Below are 20,869 nucleotides of genomic sequence, written 5' to 3'. Positions count from 1 at the left end.
GGATCTTTGACCCCGTCTCGGCTCGGTCCGATCCAGGAAAATTCAGGGTTTCCGCCTGCCCTTCAGAGCACTAGTTATGATTAAGATGATATGAAATATTTATTTCAAAATAAAAGGTAAATCGAGTTATGGCCAGAAACGCGACCACAAGTTTGTAAAGTCTATGGAAAGCTGATTTCGTGCGACAATGAGCCTCTTGGAGCCAGTCTACTAATTATATCCCATGCACCTCTTACACACAGGACGACCCACAAGTACCAAATCAGCGACTGGTACCATACTACGAATACTGTTCTTGTAAGCACCAAATCTACTGGTTGGCAACATTATACAGCTATAAAGCTTTATTGCTGATATTTGGGGCGTTTCTGGCTTGGGAAACGCGGCAGGTATGTGTTTGCAACGTTATTAGAGAGGTTATGAATGTTTCATGCACCTTACGCTGTATGTGCGTACATGCGTACATACCGCTAGTCTCGGTTCCAAGCTGGATTATGCTCTTCGTCACGAAGGAGCACAAGCCGACTGGGACCGAGACCAACACGTCTGGCAAGGAACAGCGACTAACAAGATATTTTGCGGTCTATGGCTAATGCACGGGCCCCATGTTTATTCCAATTCAGCATGCATTTGATTTGGTCTATAAATCAGGACAAAAAATGCCGGTTAAAATTGATTTTATTCCATTGCTACCTGAATATTATGGTTGCTAAAAAGGCAACTATTTCTGTTGATTAAGAACTAATACATGCATGTATCATGATTTTTGAAATGATACTTTTTTTGTATGGAAAATTAGTCGCGTGCCGTAGTACCGTCTTTTTGGCGTTACATGTAGCCGTTTGTTTTAAAATCGCAACCTCTTTTTAATATGGTCAATCTCACACAATGCGATGATTTCAATGGAAAATCTGCGCGTATGAACCGCACGTAACCGTTCGTAGTATCATTAATAATTCATTATCATTATATCATCACTATTATTATTATCATTTGCTAGGTGACCATATCTGCATTGAATGACAGCAAGCTTATCGGCATTAGTGTGTATAACGTGATAGTTCTATGTACCATTGGGGTATCCGTCAGTTTCGTCATTAATAATGATCCAGCCATACTCTATATCTTTACCAGTTGTGTTCTGCTATTTTGTACAACGATAACATTGATAATAGTATTTGTTCCAAAGGTAGGTTCTAATTTTCGCCTTTCCCTATAAAACAAAACGAAAAAAGCGCAGTGATTTTTAAATTGTGCGTTACGCACATGCAGGCATAAACCACACGCCTCAGCACACTTAACAGGAATTCCATGGCCCAAGACCATAACAGTTACAAACGTTCATGAACGTGCAGCTAAGAAGCGCACACCTTATGCAAGCCACGATCAACCATCGCAGCCAGAATCAGCTCCCCGAGAATCGGTAATTATAACTCCTTGCCCAAGGAATTGCAAGATCGCTCAATTATTTCACAAAGTTCAACTTCAGGTTATTTTAGCCCCAAAAGAAAGTGATTTTTTTAAAAATTTATGGACCAGTGACGAAGCGCGTACAATTTTGGCTAAAAAGGAATTTGCCAGGGCAATTGTTGTTTTAATTTGTATACTATTGTGAAAATGGGACATTACACCACTGGGTTATGCTACTGACCGATAGTAACAGCTATTGCCAGTATAAGTGTAAAAACAATATGATCATTGATTTGATTTGATTTTAGTGATTTGCTATTAAATCATTTCAGATCATTTCAGTCTACAAATACCCAGACGGTCCACCAACGATAACCACGGGTAACACGATCCAATCGTGCAATAAGGTGAACAGCCAGGGTCAGGTAGCAGCTCTTCAGGAAGAAAATAACGCACTTAAGCAGAAATTGGCCGAGGTGAGTATTACACTTACATCCATAAAGCTTCAGGTTTGGTCAAAACGTTTTTTATATTTTCCTTTATGTCGATTATATAAAGGTCAGGAAAATATTCTTGAAAGGTTTTATATGAAAAAACACTACAACAATATTTTTTAAATGTTGCCATAATGTTATTGTGAAATATTTATTTCGGGAAATATTTTTATTTGGTCAACCCTAAGCCTATAATATCATAATATCATGTTAGAATGTTTTGCAGCTAGTTATTGAATGTTATTACTACGTTTTCCTGGGATAGTTTGGCTTAAAATAAAACCCCACATTTTGTTTCAACCCACAATTCTCTTTATATGGCATGAACAATTTGCCACAACTTTCACGAAAATCGGATCTACTTTTTTTTAATACTATTTTTGATCCTGTGCAACATGGAAATTGACCCTTGACCAGTTGTGGCACATAACTTCTGAGTTATCAGTACGACAGCAACTTAGCTCACTTCCGGTAATTTTTACCGGCGTGACCTCTGCTGTTACGTAACGCAATGTTGAAAATCAGGTGGCAAATACGGTTTTTCAGAAAACATCAAAAAATGGAATACACGAGTCGTTTCTCCTTCATTTCCATATTGAGCCCATAGATAAGATATGAAACATGAGTATAAGGCAAAGAATAAGGTCTAAATGTTGAATTATTGTGGAAAAAATGAATGTTTTTGGTGCGCGAAGTAGCCTAAAAAATGAGAGAAAATGCATGTCACGATCATTAAAATGGTTATATCTACATCTTTGAGGAAACGCCGGTCTAATGCTTTTCTGTTATGATAAACATTAATTAACCACAGCTAGTATTAAAATTTCAGCGAAAATGAGCGGTGGAATAACCATGATAACCTAGTCGTAGGTTGAAAAGTTGCGTTCTTTGAGTCCTCGTGTCGTAAGCGCACGTTGCAAGTGTCACGATGCTTCACGAAATGGATCCCAGTCGGCGCTGTCTATTATACATGTTATATTGATTAATATAGCAATTAAAAACCTCTATTGTTATATATTTTATAAATGCAAAATACTCTATTGTGTAACAAAATATTGTAGTCGTCAAAGAAGGTAGTATCATCTCACTTAACTGAAGTACAAGCATAATGTAGAACAATTTAAAACTGATGCACACAAGCAATGTAAAATTTCACTTACGAGTGGAATTTTCGTGCCTCATCCGAGGTCACTTCTTCAGCACTGAGTTGGCGTAGTACTGGAAGACGTACCGCTACTCGGGACACGTGATCTGGGCAATGAACCCAAACCACTTGACCCGAGTAGCCTCTTGTAGGCGGCTGGTAGGGGGTGGCGTCCCTGATCTTTATTGAGGTCTGGTTCGGAGGTTGCGATGTACACTGCTTCCTTCACCCCTCGCTGAAACCACCTGGAATCGCTGTCCAACACCTTGACCTCACCAGGGTCAAAGGAGTGTCTGGCAGCTTTATATGTCCTCCAACCGGCGAGGGCTCTCTTTTATGTTCGGAAACCCTTTTTCCGAGAGCTCTTTCAGTCTCACCTATATATTGTGATGGACAGTCTTTACACTGAATTTGATAGATGGACCCCGTACGGTCCAATGTCTTTACTTTGTCCTTGGGCGACACCACCATGCTCCTGATGGTGTTCGAGGGTTTGACATGAACAGTTACACCAGCACTCCTGATTTTTCTGTTAATCGCTTCCGTCACACCTTGTACGTAGGGTAACGAGACGTGACCTTTGGTGGGGGTGTCACTCCTACGAGGTTTGGGGTCCCGTTTCCTACTACTCGGCGCAGTCCAGGTCCATTTGGTGTATCCGCATATGGACAGTGATTTCTTGACATGATCTAATTCTTTTTCAAGAAGAGTGCTGTCAGATGACAAAGTTTTAGCGCGGTGAGTCAGAGTTCTAATCACTCCTAGCTTGTGTTCCAATGGCTGGTGACTGGAGAAATTTAAGTACTGGTCGGTGTGGGTACTTTTGCGGTAGACACTGAAGACCAGCTTACCGTCAGGAGCGCGAGTGATGAGGGTGTCAAGCATCGCGAGTGCATTGTTGCTTTCAAGTTCAACCGTGAATTTGATGGATGGGTGCACAGAGTTCAGGTGTTGAGTGAACGTATCTACCTCAGCTTTGTCCATAATCACCATAATGTCATCGACATAGCGCCCCCAGTATTTGGGGGGATTAGCACACGATTGAAGAGCCTTCTCTTCAAAGTTCTCCATGAAGAGATTCGCAATGATCGGGCTCACGGGGGAGCCCATCGCCGCACCCTCGCGTTGAACATAAAACTTCTCGTTGTAAACGAAGTAAGTGGTTTTAAGACAGGTGCTCAGAAGGTCAGTAACTTGCTGCGGGCTAAGATCAGTTCTGGACTCTAGGGTGGTGTCCGCTGTTAACAAGTCCTTAACAATCACTAAACTTTCATCCACCGGAACGCACGTGAAGAGGGCTGTGACATCAAAGGACACAAGGCATTCCTCGGGACCGAGAGTGAATTTAGACATCTTGTTGACCAAGTCCTCACTGTTCTGCAGATGTCTTTCAGATTTGCCAACAAGGGGGGACAGGATGTTGGCCACAAATTTAGCAGTGTCATACGTAATAGAACCGCGACTCGCCACTATCGGTCTAAGTGGGCACGAAGGTTTATGGACCTTAGGAAGGCCATAGAACTTGGGTACAACAGCCGTGGTGGGGTACAGCTGTCTGTACAACTTAAAGTCAATCCACTCCTCGTCTTTGAGGACTTTGAGTTGATCCACCAAGAGATTTTTGTACTTGGCAGTGGGGTCTTTCTTAATGAGTTCATACGTGTTCTTATCAGCTAAAAGTTCATTGGCTTTGTCTTGGTACGAGGTTTTGTTCATTACCACAGTAGCCCTCCCCTTGTCGGCAGGGAGGATCATGATATTATTGTCAGATTTCAGATCACGAAGAGCTGCTCTTTCCTCTTTGGAAATATTACTGTCAGGGACCTTCGCATGTTCTAGAATGTCCACACAATCGAGTCTCAAGCGTGACGCCTCGTCCGAATCGTGCCCTATCAATTTGGTCGCCGATTCAACACCGGTGATGAATTCGACTACCGGGATTTTAGATGGACTTACCGCGTAGTTGAGTCCCTTTTGAAGCACTGACAACTCCGATTCCGTAAGTTCTTTGTCTGACTTATTAATCACCCATCTATCTGTTACTTCCTTATGCTCCTGCTGGTTAACTGGAACAATCGGGCGGTTTTTATCCCGTGTTTTGGTTTGTTTATCACTCGATGACAAGCGAGCAAATTTGGTTTGTTGACGTGATCTGCACTTGTCCCATTCAGCTTTGTGCGCATGCGCGACCCAATCTTTGACTTCCGAGTACGTCTCCATAGGCAACTCAGTAAACAACTGTTCATCTATGTCCGCGATTTGTTGTTTGATGTTATTTAGCGTAGCATAGATCTGTCTGATCCGTTCCCCTACTAATTGATGTTGAGCCCTTTGTAAAATCCTTTCCGCTGTTATACCTTTCACTGATGATTTCAATTTGAGACTCGCCGGGGTGACACCGTGGTGTTTGCAATGTAAAGTAAAATGAAGGTGGTTCCTGAATCTGGCCGATTTTCTTTCCAGAAATTCCATACGTCTGACTAGTTTTGTCGCCATCCGGCCATGTTCGCTTTCGAGACGGGAATGTAATTTTGACTGCTGTGGCGTAGACATAATGTAGAACAATTTAAAACTGATTCACACAAGCAATGTAAAGTTTCACTTACGAGTGGAATTTTCGTGCCTCATCCGAGGTCACTTCTTCAGCACTGAGTTGGCGTAGTACTGGAAGACGTACCGCTACTCGGGACACGTGATCTGGGCAATGAACCCAAACCACTTGACCCGAGTAGCCTACTGTACTGCTGAAGTACAAGCAGTTTTGAAAAGATTGTTATTGAGTGAGATCCTTGAACATGTTGAACGAGAAATAAGATAGCAAACGAATACCCTTTGCCCGAACAAGTTGCGATGGCTTAGTGGACAGAGCGAAGGTGTGCAGTGCGGAAGGTTGAGAGTTCGATTCCCATGTTTTCTTATCGATGATGTGGAATTTTTCAGTTCGTTTTTCTTTTCTTTTTTCCTCTCCTTTTGTCTTTAATAATATAGGCCTAATGAATGTCAGCTTGAAGGCCCACTTTTTTCATGATTTATTTCTTGTTCATGTTTAAGCCTAATCCTACATTCGAGTTCATATCTTTTAAAAAAATGCATTTAAGTTCAGTAGCTTTCAATATGAAATAATCAAATAAAGCATGTCAAACTTACGTAATTTTTAAAAGTTCAAGAATATATATAGGCCTATCAAAGAAAGGAACGTCAACACATATTTTCACGATTTTTTAATTGGACTAGACAGACCCCTCCCCTATCGGCAACATATTTTATGAGCTTTTATGCATACATATCAAATCATGAGATGCACGAATTTCAAACCTAATATTTTGGCATATTTGTAAATTTTACACAATGTCCAACTTACACTTCGGATTACACCTAATTGGAATCAGCCAAGTTCGTTGTCTAGATAGAGCAACTAACTTTGATGTCTTATTAAGACTAATCCCCATAGAACACCACAGTTAAGCGGTCAAGATATTAAGCGTTTTCTTTCATTTTTATCTCGCTACTTCTGCTTCAAATGTAACGTGAAAACCTTCCTGACAATTATTTACTAATATTATAAATATTGTTATAATTTTTGGAATAACAAAACTTCAAATTTGCCCGAAATCGTATATTATGGCTTTAATAAAAATATGAAAACTAGGATTTAAAAATATGAGTTAAAATCAAATCAAAAATCAAAGAGAGGTGCTTGCGGGGTTCGAACCAAGATCGAACTTCCAAATACATGTATTTACCACTAAGCCATACCAGAGATATGATTAATTCGGTGACAATAATAGCAATGTTATTCCCACTCAGTGGCTCACTCGTGTATTTTATTTCTGGAATGAATTAACACCGTCCAAATAATGTAACACAAACCTTTATGCTGACTTTTAAAATTGTTTGAACGTTGGGAGTATTATTTTCAAGTTAAATAACCAACAATGGACAATTGACAATGAAAGTTTCTTTGCAGGTAAAACATCGGCCGTACAATATATGGCGTGACAGTAGTCACGCACAAAGATAAACATTTCAACATGTTCAATATGCGACTAGAAATATACCCCAACCAAAAATCATGAAATTTTCAGGCAAGCTAACTTTAGTTATTCTATAACATGACACCCATTTTTGATTCCGGCGCTTTTTCTTGCTTGATAATATAATATGAACATTTTTGTGTTCGTGCATTTTCCGAGCTACTTTGGACATGTTCAAGCTTCTTTTTTTCCATTTAATTCAACTTTTACACGTTATTTGTTGCTTTACACAAATGTTTGATATCTTATCTGTGGTCAGGGTACATAAATGGAACAATATACGACCCGTGTCTTCTATTTTTGATAAAAAGCGTTTGCCGGCTAAAATTTCAACATTGTGTTACGTAACCCGTGTTCACCAACCCGTATAAATTTTCTGTCGAACAAAAGAGGTCACGAAGTTGCTGTCGTACTGTTATATGCTACATTCAGAAAAAAAAACAATATTGAGACCGAATAATATTTGACCCCTTTGAACCTTATCGGGTAGTTTATTTCAAAAGGGTCAAGTGTGCCACAATGTCATTACTTATACTCTTAATCTGTAGGTCTCAGAGATACGAAAAACGCACAAAACATTGTTTGGAATATACTACGAGGGTCATTCAAAAGTACTACCTTCATTGTCCCATCTCTGTTATCCAGGAAATTACTCATGATTATACTTTTAAATCTTGGTTACTAAATAAAAGTTTTGTTGTTTGATGCGAATATACAGGGTGTCCCAAAAAAAAGAGGCCCCTCATTGCGCCCTCTTTTTCTCCTATTTCTGAAAAGTTGATCAAATATAGTTTGGTATGTAAAAAAACCTTGAGTCGTTAGCTTTAATAAACTAAAACAATTATATCAATCGGCTCACAACTTTTGAAGATATGCTCTTTTAAAGAAATGTACCCGTTTTTCACTCTGTCCACGGAGAAGGTTTTGCTACTTCAAAGATTGAAAAGGAGTACACATACCATGCATGAATATCAAACATTCCTCAATGATAACTTTATAAAATAACTTTATTTATGGAATGGGTTTTACCGGTGTGTTTATGGGCAATGGATTTTGTTAATAGTGTCATTAATTTGTGGGTAAAATGGATGCCGAATGGGATTTCTTTTGCTTTACTTGCAATTACTTATTTTTTCTTGGTTATTTATATGCCTTTTTGTTTTATTATGTTTCTTACTTTCTTACTTTGTTGTTTCTTGCTTTCTTTTTTTTATTTACAACATAAGTCATTTCTCTTTTTAGGATAAAGGGTAGCCCTAAAAGGCTGTTTGGTTTGTCTTTAGTTCTTCTGAAGTGAGTTTACTGTGCTGCTCTGCCCTCTACCTGGTTGCCTCCTTGGCGAATACAGGTTTCAGCCCTGGTCCTCATTGCATCAATTGCGTTGCGTACCATCCTTGTGCGCCGGATACTTGCGAAAGCATTCAGTAATACGTTTGCGAATATCTAGGATTTTGCCACAAAGGGAAAAAATCAAGTGGTGTGAGGTCTGGTGATCGTACAGGCCATTCCACAGCATGAGCATGATGAGCCATCCCAACCACTCTGTTTGCTATCCGTGGACAGAGTGAAAAACGGGTACATTTATTCAAAAGGGCATATCTTCAAAAGTTGTGAGCCGATTGAAATAATTGTTTTGGTTTATTAAAGCTAACGATTAAAGGTTTCTTTACATCCAAAAAATATTTAATGAACTTTTCAGAAATAGGAGAAAAGGAGGGCGCAATGAGGGGCCTCTTTTTTTGGGACACCCTGTAGATTTGGTACGTCGGAAACGGTCTGAAAAGAAAGGCTAATGTTGATTAAAAAGGTTGCTCATCTACAGGGTGTCTGTCGAGAAATAGACATCAAAATCAAACAATCTAAATATCTGTGTGTAGCCCATCTTATTCTGCATCAAATACGCAAATTTTACTGGAATCGGTTGACTGATTGCAATGAAATGAGCGAATACATCCCCATGCGTCAGTTCACTTCATTCCAAGTTTGAGGAAAGATCATTCAACACAATGCGCACTAGTGGTTAACTGTCAATGGGCTTCATATTTTGTACCGTGAAATCCTTTTCGTTCTTTTTAAATAATCTGTTTCTTGCAAAACATTTAATTAGGTTTTGTTCAAATTTGAAAACCTGCACGATATTGAAAATGAAAGCTTGCATATAAGATGATGTTCGGTACTCGTAAAATATCTTTTTTCGTTAATGTTGATATGAATGTTGCATAAAGAATTCCATCTATAGCTTTAAAAAATTCTCATACACATTAAAAATGTTTTTGGAATATTTCCAAGAAATTATAATGCAAAGTTTTAATCTTTTAAAACTTCAACATTAATGTTGCATGGTATCAAAAATCACACGTTCTTTGGAAAGTTTAAATATAACATTTGCACAACATAAAGAATTAAAGTTGGAAAGCTTCCAATTGCAGAAATCAAACGGTTATTCATCTTCAGTGAAAGCATGAACACTGTCGAATAAATAATGTGGACTAAATTTAATGAGATACACAGACTTTAGGAAGCGGCGAGCGAGTATGAAAAAAGCATCAAACTTGGAATGAACTGCATTGATGCGCGCATTATGTAATTGTTAATTTCTTCGCAACCATTCAACCGAATCAAATAAAATTTTCGTACCTGATGCACAAGAAAATAGGCTATGCGATACATTTTACATTTTTTGATTTTGATGTCTAGTTCTCTACTTACGTTCAATTTTATTCACTCAGTAATTTTTTCTGGGACACCCTGTATGTGCAAATCATTACAGATTTATTTTACAAAAAACCGATACATGTTCAGAATAGAATTCACATTGAACCCTTTCCATAGGTTGTTGACTTCGGTCGGGTGAGCACTTGTTGGTTCAAGTTGTGTTAATTGGTTCATAAGTTAAATTAAAATCAAATAGATCGTATGCACAATTTTTGTATTTTGTAAGTATGTACAAGGTTATAAACAAACTGTTCATCTTATTTCCACGTCAAGATGCATCCATTGCTTACAAAAGGACGTAATTACCAATTACCCTTAAGGTTAAATACCACTAATTATGTATTACATGGGTTTCAATGGGAAAATGCCTAATTTCGGGTGAAATTTTCTCATATTCAGAACTCTCACAGTTCAATGCCACCAATATCAGGTGAAACTATATGATTTAGATGCCAAATGGTCAAAAATTCAACATAGGTTGACCTGAGACTTTTCTTGTTTTAACGCACTGAACCGTAAACACCTTAAAATGACAGTGCGCCCTCGAAGCTGAAAGTTACAATATGATAGGGCGACTATTTACTAAAAACCGAAGCCGTGCGTATGAATTTTGGTACTATTACATCAAAAATGTCATATAATGAGAGAAAATGTACCATTTTGAAGCATCAAACTCTAAAAAGTATTTTTTTGGCTATATAACTTGATCAATTTCAGCGATTTTAATGCAGTCTTTTCGTAGTTCCTCATCGTATTTCAATGTATCGCCCAGGCCTATTAGTGGTATTTAACCTTAAACGTAGTCTAGTCGAAATCTGGCAAATTTCACTAACATTTGTGGGTCTGTTTAACCCTTCGATGTTTTCGTCTCTTATAAAACATGTTTATTTTGTTTTGAAGTCCCAAGGCATGTCAAGGAGCTCAAATAGGAACAAAATATTTACATATTGAAAATACCTTCTCATTTGCCTATTGCACTTTCCAGCGGTCAACTTAGCACGGTACCTGACACAAGTAAATGCGTTCATACTGTGCCAAAATCTTTCTTAAATCTTGAGGTAACAATCTGGTTCGCTCGATAAATGATAATTATTTTGTTATGTCTACTCTCAGTGTTATTTAGAGGTTAATAACTTTGCATCGGTTATTTGGAGGGCATTGTGAAAAATCTAAACATTTTTGGCAAAATGTTTAGATTTTTCACAATGCCCGACATATTACCGATGCAAAGTTATTAACCTCATTCATAACCGTCACTTTCATCTCTTCACTTCACAAAATATCACACAATTTTACTCAAAAATAAACCAACTTTTACGTTTTGCCTTTTCAAAAATCGATCAGGCTAAAACAGAACGACCAATAACAGAAGTGCGTATCACAATCTGTGCAAATATGGTAGCGCGCAATCCAAATACGGCGGCCAGCGCTCTCGCAATTTGTTCGACGCACAACACGGCGCGCGCAGAGGTTACTAATATTTACGCTGACGGCGTGGAGGTCCACTGTTGTTTATTCTTGACCGCGTTCAGCGTTTGCGTTATGCCAAATAAATATAAATGATTGGATCGCATGTATCGCGTATATTAATGAGGTTATGAATACCAAATAGTTACCAGAAAGTTCAAGAATTGCAAAAATGGATTTAAGCACCACATGTATGGAATACTTTCCATGGCAAAAAGAGTCAAAAGTCATAATTTCACTAATTTTTCACTCTTTTACCCTTTATCTTGGCACGTAAACAGAGATGTGAAAATGGAGGTAGAACTTTTTAAATGACGAATGTACCTGTACCTTTTTGATTTCACGTTCAGAATCTCTCGAGGAACTGTACGGTTGTATTATTGCAATGTTGATTTTATTCTAGTAATTGTGGATGGAGTGGAGTGTGCTTGGCGTACAGTGCCCCACCCACGCTAGCGGCGTTTTATCAGCGCTCGCGTCAAATTATATCAGAAAATATCACGTTTGATGTTAAAGATATTGTATGTTATATCTTGTGATTACAGGTGGAATATGAAGTCAAACGTCTGAAAGAAGTACGCCCTCCTTCGGAAGGCGTCATCGATGCTTGTTTAACCAGTCGGTCAGGCCAGACACGGGCTTGGGTCCAGATAGAACCAGGATCAAGCAAAGTCACGCCAATCTGAGAAACTTTATTTTAGCATGCTGACATATATTAAGAAAATGGAAAGAAGCTGAATTGAAGAAAAAGAGCAAGAAAAAGAAAGGTCACTCCGAACAAATCAAGTGTATAATATTTTGCTTTGGGATTTTTTCCATGGCCCGATGCAAGGGCTTCAGCAAATGATTGGTAAACTAGACTCTAGCTATGTTTTGAATATGCATGAGGACAAAGAGCACTTGCAATCGATAAATCAATAATCAAGCGATCAATCAATAATTGATGCATAAATCATAGTAAATAATTTTACGATCGAAACATTGAAGCTCTCGGTCGATAAGCAGGGAAATGGATGAATGAGCCGGGAAATGAGTCAATGAGCAGTGAAGTGAACAAATGAGCGGGGAAATGAGTCAGTGAAGGTGAATTGGGCAAATGATCATGGCCATGATTCAATGAACAATGATTTGAGGAAATGAGCAGGGAAATGAGTAAATGAGCAGTGAATTGCAGAATAAATATATAAACTTAAGTATTCATTCTCTTATTTTTACTAGACACTTCTAGATCCATTCGGCGATACCCAAAAAATACGCGAAATGCCGTGTTATTAAGGTAACAAAGCACATGAGATATGGCAAAATATTCTTTTTTTATTCAATGTTTTTGCAAGCGGAACAATATGAGACCATTTTTGATCAAAATCAGAGAATTTTTCAATTTTGTCCCCCTTTAGAATCCAAATTTTGCCATTTGACCTTTCCCTATAACTCAAGAAGTGTTCATTGGAGATAGGTCAACCTATGCTTTTTTTCTGAATCCTTATTACAGGAGAAATACATTGGTGTGGTTTTGAGCAAGATTTGACCAATTTTGAAAATTTCACACCCTGCATAAGCGCCCATTTTGGATTTATGCAAATTAGGCACTGTTCCTCTACTTAGATTTTTGGGGACTTTTGATATGTTTTTGTGTGAGCCTTTGGTAGATGGACGAAAACAAATTTAGAATTGTTTGTGAAGATTTCATGATTATGTGTTAATCCAATGGCGATGTCAAAAATTGCATGATTGCGAAAAGTATATGGCTACTGGAGACAATGTGGTGTCCTTATGGACCATGTTCTTCATGGGGTTGGCATGTTCTGATTTAAATGAAAGATGCTAACCTATTAATGACTAAAATATATAGATATGAAATTTCAAGAGGATGTCTTGGTGTGTCAAGGGGTGTCGACTATCAGGGTGCGTCAAGTGGTGTCAAACTGGTTCAAGGGATGTCTGAATGGGTCAATGGGGTATCATGGTAGGTGTCATGGTGGGTCAAATGGTGTCATGGTGGGTCAAGAGGTATCACGGAGAGGGAGAGAAAGTAGCTGTCATGGTTGGTCAAGGGGTATCATGATGGTCATGGGGTGTCATGGTGTGGCAATGGCTAATATGGTTGGTTAAGGGTTTTATGGTGGGTCAGTGGTTTCTAGTTTGACCCACAGGGGGGGGGGGTATCAAATGAATAAGAATAAAATTTGAACACAATAAGAAAAAATTGGGGGGGGGAAATACACCTAATAGTTTTAACGTCATAAAAACATATCAATTTGTTTTGCTTAGTGTGGCAGAAAACCCTGATTTTCGTGTATTGGAAAATATCGATATAAAAAGTAAACCAACGGACCGATCCTGCTTTGGGGCTCTAAGGGCATTGCAGTTTTTTAGGCCTTAGCAGTAAATAGCACATACATTATTTTAAGAAACAGAAGGTGCTTTTAGCTGTGGTCGGATTCTACCTGTGAGGCACTACGTCTAAGATGTGATTCTTGGGGTCACTCTTCTTTGCCATGCGTTCCAAACATGGCTGTTTGATAGCATGCAAAACTGAGTCATTTTTAAGAAAAGTTGAACAATGATGGCGCTATTTATCTAAAATCTTGTTTGCATCTACAAGGGGTAGACATTAGTAAAATGATATTAGAACATCAGCAAACAGACTACTTAATGACTAGGGAATTATCAAAAAAACTTTTTATCATAAAATGTATAACTCATATTATTTGGCTAAATTCAATTAAAAATATTATAGAAGATTTCATTGAAACAAAACCAAAAGTAAACTCACTGTTTGACGGTTTCGCCTATCATGGTCGATAGGCATCATCAGAATGATGGTTGCAGATCCATACTTCCGGTTGGACGTATCCCGACTGAAGAGGGTGTTTTATCAGCCAGGAGAGGATCATACACGTGACTAAGGAAGTGGGCCCCCTCGTCTCTGTTCATGACGTTCGGACCTCGTCTCCTGATCCAAATGGATTCATTAATTCTTCTTGTATTGGCATCATCTTCCTTACAAAGAATTTTGGCATTGTCCCAATTGATAATATGGTTTTGCTGGACCGCATGATCCGCAAGAATGCTGGTTTACAAAAAGCACGCCATTGTCTCATTTCGTGAACAAAGGTACACATACCATTGTTTCCTTTCGTTTCCTTTATAATCGGTTACCCAACTGAAGCTATAATACCAGCTTTATTGCGATATCGCACATGAAAACAGACACTTGTGCACAACCAGAGAAGATCCGATTTAATCAGTTGAGCTGTTTCAATGAGTGTTATCTTGGTTTAATAGCTTTTAATGGGGTTAAGTCCTGCAAAGGTCGAGATGAATTCTACTGTAGACATGACTGCATCATGTGTTTTGTTAGATTAATAAATGATCACATCAAACAACCGTGCAAAGAGGTAGTGCACCCTCAAGGATTTTACCATGGTACTGGCAAATGCATTAGATTCATTTGGAGGCGTTTAGTTATATCATGTTTGATGCTCTGCATGCCTGGCTCTGCATGATCAATACCCAGATAGTGATATACGGCTCGTACATCACCAGTGCGATGTTCACTGCGCTTGAAGCAACTTGTTATTGAATTCATGTTTGAGTACGATAAGCAGAAATCCTTCTGATGGAAGAGAATTGAGTTGTTTTCACATTTGTATGTACAGCATTTTGTTTTCTGATTGATGACATCCTGCGTAACATAACAACATTGACAATGAAAACAGGAGAACTGTTAGATTGTATACTGTTTTTATCGGTCAGCTTTGCATTCGGTACACACACTGATGTTCCTGATGGTATTCAAGTGACAACGCAGGCAATATTATCCAATGCTTCTAAATCAGAGACAAACAGATACACCAATAGAGGAATTGCAGACAACATCACAAGTGATTGCAAAATTCCAATTTATCTTGGCGGGTTCTTTTCACTTAGTGGTGTATGGGATTCCAGTGGGATTTTACCAGCAGTAGAGATGGCGCTGGATCATATAAATGCCAGATCAGACATCTTACCTGAATACGATCTCAAAATGGTGTGGAATGACACACAGGTGAGTCGGAGATGAAAAAGATAGGGACATGATGGCCTAGTTACTTACGGTAGTCATATCCCACGGAGGCAAGCAGTAGCTTACTTGTAGGGGTAAATCAACTGAAAACGGTCCAACACCAATGGAAAGAAAGCAGCAAGTTTAAAAAATCCCACATCTCTGCTCCCAGCTGCTCCCTTTTTAAAACTTGGTCCCGTACAGAAATTTCATATGAAAATCATATCAACTAAAAACATTTCTTATTTGGTGTCCATAGTTATATCATGGTGTTACATAGTTTTCACGTGACTTACTTATTGAATTGTTTGCCAATAAAAATTAACTCCTTTATTTCGTTTAACTCTGTGAAGTTGTGATGTAGTTTGACGATATGTGGCTATAATTTATTGACCCATTTGGTAAAAGCACTCAAACCCTCATACATTCATTCTACAGTAAGCCAAAGAATTAAGGTACCAGGTAATGTTCACCCGTATATCCTAAATAAAGACAAATATGTCAGAATTAAAACAAGCAGTCAATCCCTGTACTCTTTAGCTCTGATTTAAGACCTTATTTGTTGAAATTAGTTGAGAATTAAAGAAACGGTGATCTAAAAGCTAATGAAGAAACGAAATCAAAAGTTGCACTTTTGTGTTCTAATCAATGAAAGCACGAACCTAGTTTTAACGTGCTAATCAATGGAAGCGCAGCGCTACTTCTCTTGTTCACGAACGCTTTGTGTACAAATCAATAGGGCATTTAATGCAGCAAATGCAACTTTTAAATTGGTATCTTCCTTGGGTTTTGGGATCGCCGTGAACAATTTCAACGAATGAGGTCTTAAATTCGAGCTAAAAGATGCAGCTATTGGCTGCTGGTTCCAATTATGACATATCTGTCTTTGTTTAGGATTACAGGAGGTAAACATAACTGGTACCTTAATTTTTTGGCTTATTTTAGGGTGTCCATTCGTTGAACTTGAACGCTAAACGGGGTGAACCATTATCCTTACCAGCAACCTTACCAATGGCAGAAATTGCATTCAATTTTTGGAATTTTGGGAAATCTGGATTTACAAATGTCATTATTGTTTTACATTTGTTACACGATTTGGTCATATTTGTGGGTACGATATGACACGATATCAAGAACAAATAGCCCAATCATATTAAAAGTTAAAAGTGATAAATTATGAGAATCCGTCAAAATTTAACACAGTAGTACACTCTTAGAAAAGACATAAGCAATGTTGTGTAAAATAGTACACTTCACTAGGGTAAAAAGGGAACATGGTTGTTTGTTGGTTAAACTTTACATAACAATGGTTATGTGGAGTTATACATATTAAGGATTTGACCTATGAAATAACATAAAGGATGTAAAGAGGGTAGGAACCTGCTTTGGATTCCAGGGGTGTGTGTGCCTGTAAGAGACACGGCCATCAGAAACGGACTAGCTCAGATCATGCGCGCCAAATAAGTTATCAGTTCGGAAATTGAAAGTTTTCCCAGCCTGGAAATGAAAAAGGCAGAGCTGGGAATCGATCCAGGACCTCCTGGTTGTGAGACTCAGTGCATTACCACTAAGCCAACTTACTATTAGCTGTGAGAAGTTTGATAGTAATCCTTTATATTGATGTAGAATAAATTAATACTGATATTTATCTAATGTACGATCATGCTATTCAAATAGACGTTCCATAAACACTGGTATGTGAAATGGTTATCAATTGATCCATCAATCAAGTTTTCAAGGTAAATAATGCACATATCAAATGCATCCCCGGCCCCTGGGGACCCGGGGATGGCCGGGTCGTGGGCCGTGGATTTGGGGTTTAAAAGTTCAAGTCCCGGGTAAACACCTGGCCAGTCCCGGACCCACCCGGGCACAACTCTCAGCCACTCCCCGGCCCCCCGGGGCGAATATCCGAGGCAAACTGATGCAAACCCCGGGTATTCCTCGGCCCAAGTTCCCGGCCCTGAGCATCGGATATAGGCCTGGATCTACATATGGTTTTAATATCGCGGGCTCAAAATTCGGTATTCATGTATGTCTTCACTAAATGGACTGCCGAGCTCTGGACATGCTGGGAGGATTCAAACGCTTCAAATATAGGCCAACATCTGTGTTCCATTGCAAATGCGTCAGTTACTCACCTTGTTGCGGAACATCTAAAAACGATAACGCGAAATTATGCTATCTAGATTCTCGTCACTAGTGCAGAGCAGCGTAATTCTCAGATATAGGCCTACTGTTTCCACTTTCGGACTAACGTCTATTATGTCTAATGACTCATTTTCGGACGAGCACACCGTCGAAGGAATTTTACGTTACATATATCAATGTCGGACCCCAGTCACCCGACTTTCCCGTAGTCAGTTCGTGTATTTTTCATGCTTTACAGTGGCAGGGGAACGGGACAAGAGGGGGATCCCTGTGTGCCATCAAGTGCTATATTTAATATGCATGCTTGTTCTCAATATATTACGAGGCATGAATGGCGGGTTGGAAAATGTCGGGAATAAACCAGGAATGTCGTATTGATATAGGGCATACATGTAGGTTTATATGATTAAAACATCAACATTTTTTTATGTCAATCCAAAATGCAACTTCAATAATTATAATGAGGCTATTCTGTAAAAACCCATACCCCATCCAAATTGGCCTACCTTGTGTCTTGTTTAAAATCAAATGACCATCTATCAAATTTTTGGCACACTAGTTATTAATATTTTGTTTGCTCACGAGGTTGTCATTTTGGGTAATAACGGCAATATTTTATTATCACGGTCAGTTTTGTTTTTAAGTTTAGGCCTAATAATTTAAAACTTTACTCTTCGCGGGTGGTTAAAGCTTAAAAAAATAAAAACCAATACATTTGGCATAAATAAGCGTATAGCAGGCTCTCGTTTGAACGTGCATGTCAAGAAGCCAGTGTGGTCTGGTTAAAATAGCAGATACATGAACTACTATGGCAAAATTTGGAAACAACAGCCAAGATTTTGTTTTTGGAATGGATTTATATGAACAGTAACATTATTAATGTGGTGACTAAGTGGATTATTAATATACATCCACGGCTCAAGTACGGCCAAGTGATAGGAATCCCTGACCCATAAATGTGGACATCCTTACTAGCAAACCACGGCCCATTTTACTGGTTGGAAAGCCCCGGGTAAGTTACGACATAATCCCGGCCCGGCTCGGGTAAAGTCCCGGCCCACTTTCCCGGGGTTTTGGCCGTCGTCAAGTCTTATACCAGTCCCGGCCAACACCCGGCTCCCCCCGGGATACATTTTGAGTCAAATCCCGGGTCACATGATGTCAAGTCCCGGACCATCCCCGGGTCCCCAGGGGCCGGGGTTGCATTTGATATGTGCATAAGTCAGATTCAATAGAAATGAAAGTACTCACTAGATATACTTCAGTTCCTACCAGGAACCTTTGTTCACTCTGCAATGACTGTAGTGTTTCTAGATGTGGGCAGTCCTTGGAGGCTGTGATGACGTTACCACACTTGTAGGTTGCCATTTTGAAATGATCTGGTCATAAATTCTGTCCAATTTGTATACCCCTCGCAACCTACAAATGTGGCAACGGTATCACAGCCACCAAGGACTGCCAACATCTAAAAACACTGCAGTAGTCAAACCACTTATTCCCTGTATGATTATGTATTGACCAGGTCCTAAACAACTCAGTCGTAAACTGTATTTATAACAGATCACGGGACCCAATCAACCCTATAACAAGGCGAGTCATTGGCCGGCTTGCAGAATAGCAGGACATTATACAAAGAGATACCACACGTAGGTCCCAATCACAATACAGGTTTGATAACAGTTTGGTATATCCTTGGTCTAAATCATAATAATGATCAACCAACGTATCCAAAGCAGTATAGTATAGACGTAGACGCAAGCTTTCAAGCGGGAAATATAAACACACTCGCTATAGTCGTACTCTTTTTACGAGATATTCATACGGCACCGAAGACCACAGCTGTTCCGAACTCAGCCAGGAACCCTGTTTCCAGACGAAGATTTTGATGTTTTACAATTAATTCAAAGTAATTATATAGTAAAGGGACCCACATACATGTAGAGGAATGTGACATCTATCCTGAGCCAATCTGCATTATGTTGTCTGCAAAAGCCGACGATCAGACATAAAATTCTAAAAGGAGCATGTCCAAATATCAGCGTTAATTTCATAGTAAGTTTTAAAAAAACCGCATTGAAAACGCCATATTGCAGTCACAATAGCCTATCTATAATATTTGTGAATCACCAAAGCGAATGGTAACGAAGGTATGTGGAAAAGAACTGTATTAACAATAACAAAGTGTGTGCCCAAAGATTTGTCTTTTGCATGTCGCTTTTTTTGAAATATCAGCAAAAATATCAAATTTTGGAAATACATATGCGCACTCGGTGGCTCAGTTACCACCTGCCACTGTGATTTGGGATAATTCATCGCTTCCCCTTTCACGTTACCTGTACACTAAGTTTGCCCATACCCGCCCTTAATTAACAGCATAGGAGCAAGCCCCATAAAAATTTCGCGTCGTTGGACAGATTTTCAAATGGAAAAATCATATATCAAAATGTTCAGCAGTCTGAGTCTTTAAAATATTTCCCGCTATGTTGGCAAATTGGTAACCCGCGCGTTCTATACCGTTTCCATGGTTACGCTATTTATGGATTTTTGTCATTTATTACCCCCAAAATGTCACATTTGTCACTATTTCATTCAAGCTAACTGGAGTAGAAACTTTATTTGGTATGCGGAACACATGACACATTTATATTCAGTATGAACAAAATCATTATGTAATTCAATATGTGATGCGATCAAGTAAAATCAGTCGGATCTCGGCAATAACAAATTTTCAGTTTCCTATAGAATAGTAAGAAGCATTTACAAAGCTGGATTTTGCAGAAAACCCAATTGAAATTGAACAACCAGTTCCAAAGATATGAGCAATTAAAGAGTTTCCAAAACAAGAGGAAACAAAAGGAAAAATTTCCTTTGACTGGCTATATCTCAAAATCAATATTTCCGAGTTCCGACTGATTTGGCTTGATCGCATCACATATATTTGTGATTTATGGGTGACAGGGCCATTTTTGGTGATTTGTGACCTACATTTTGTTTTGAAAATTTACTTATACGTCATCAAATGTGTATCAATTTATTAAGATGGATATTTGGATCTAAAAGTCAATTATTTGTTCTGTGACCTTTGGCTTTTAACCTATGACATCTTGAAATTTATAAGAAGGCATAAATGTACGTTTGCAGTGATTTTGGTCATTTTGGCCAAAAATTGACCCTTTTGGTCATCTACACCCATGTTTTGTCAATTTTACTGGGAAATTTGCTTACTTTTACTGGGAAATTTAAAACTGAGCATAAAAGGCCGTTGCCGTGGGAACTACCTTGTATTTAAATTCTCTAAAGATTTGGGGAAAGGGCGGTTGCCCCCGCACCTGGCTACGCTCCTGCAGCAAACTATCCCGGGGGCCGTTCTAAAACTGGGAGGGAGGGGAGCATTTTGTACTATGAG

General features: G+C 38.8%; 2 protein-coding genes across 2 annotated transcripts in view; both read left to right on the top strand.

The window, feature by feature from the left end:
• LOC140138580 (gamma-aminobutyric acid type B receptor subunit 2-like) overlaps positions 1-12,106 on the top strand; it is a 36,550-nt gene extending 24,444 nt beyond the window's left edge. Inside the window, exons 14-17 of the mRNA XM_072160379.1 lie at positions 207-389; positions 1,001-1,189; positions 1,743-1,886; positions 11,810-12,106. Coding sequence (XP_072016480.1) covers positions 207-389; positions 1,001-1,189; positions 1,743-1,886; positions 11,810-11,950 — 657 coding nt within the window. The 3' untranslated portion in view covers positions 11,951-12,106. The remainder of the gene's footprint in view (positions 1-206; positions 390-1,000; positions 1,190-1,742; positions 1,887-11,809) is intronic.
• A 2,806-nt stretch (positions 12,107-14,912) lies between these two features.
• Positions 14,913-20,869, top strand: part of LOC140138564 (gamma-aminobutyric acid type B receptor subunit 1-like) — a 44,619-nt gene continuing 38,662 nt past the window's right edge. The window contains exon 1 of the mRNA XM_072160378.1: positions 14,913-15,315. Coding sequence (XP_072016479.1) covers positions 14,977-15,315 — 339 coding nt within the window. The 5' untranslated portion in view covers positions 14,913-14,976. The remainder of the gene's footprint in view (positions 15,316-20,869) is intronic.

This window comes from Amphiura filiformis, chromosome 2 (assembly GCF_039555335.1).
Source record: "Amphiura filiformis chromosome 2, Afil_fr2py, whole genome shotgun sequence".
NCBI classification, from domain to species: Eukaryota; Metazoa; Echinodermata; class Ophiuroidea; order Amphilepidida; family Amphiuridae; genus Amphiura; species Amphiura filiformis.
Note: the sequence above shows the minus strand (reverse complement) of the source record. Positions and strands in the feature narration are given on the sequence as shown.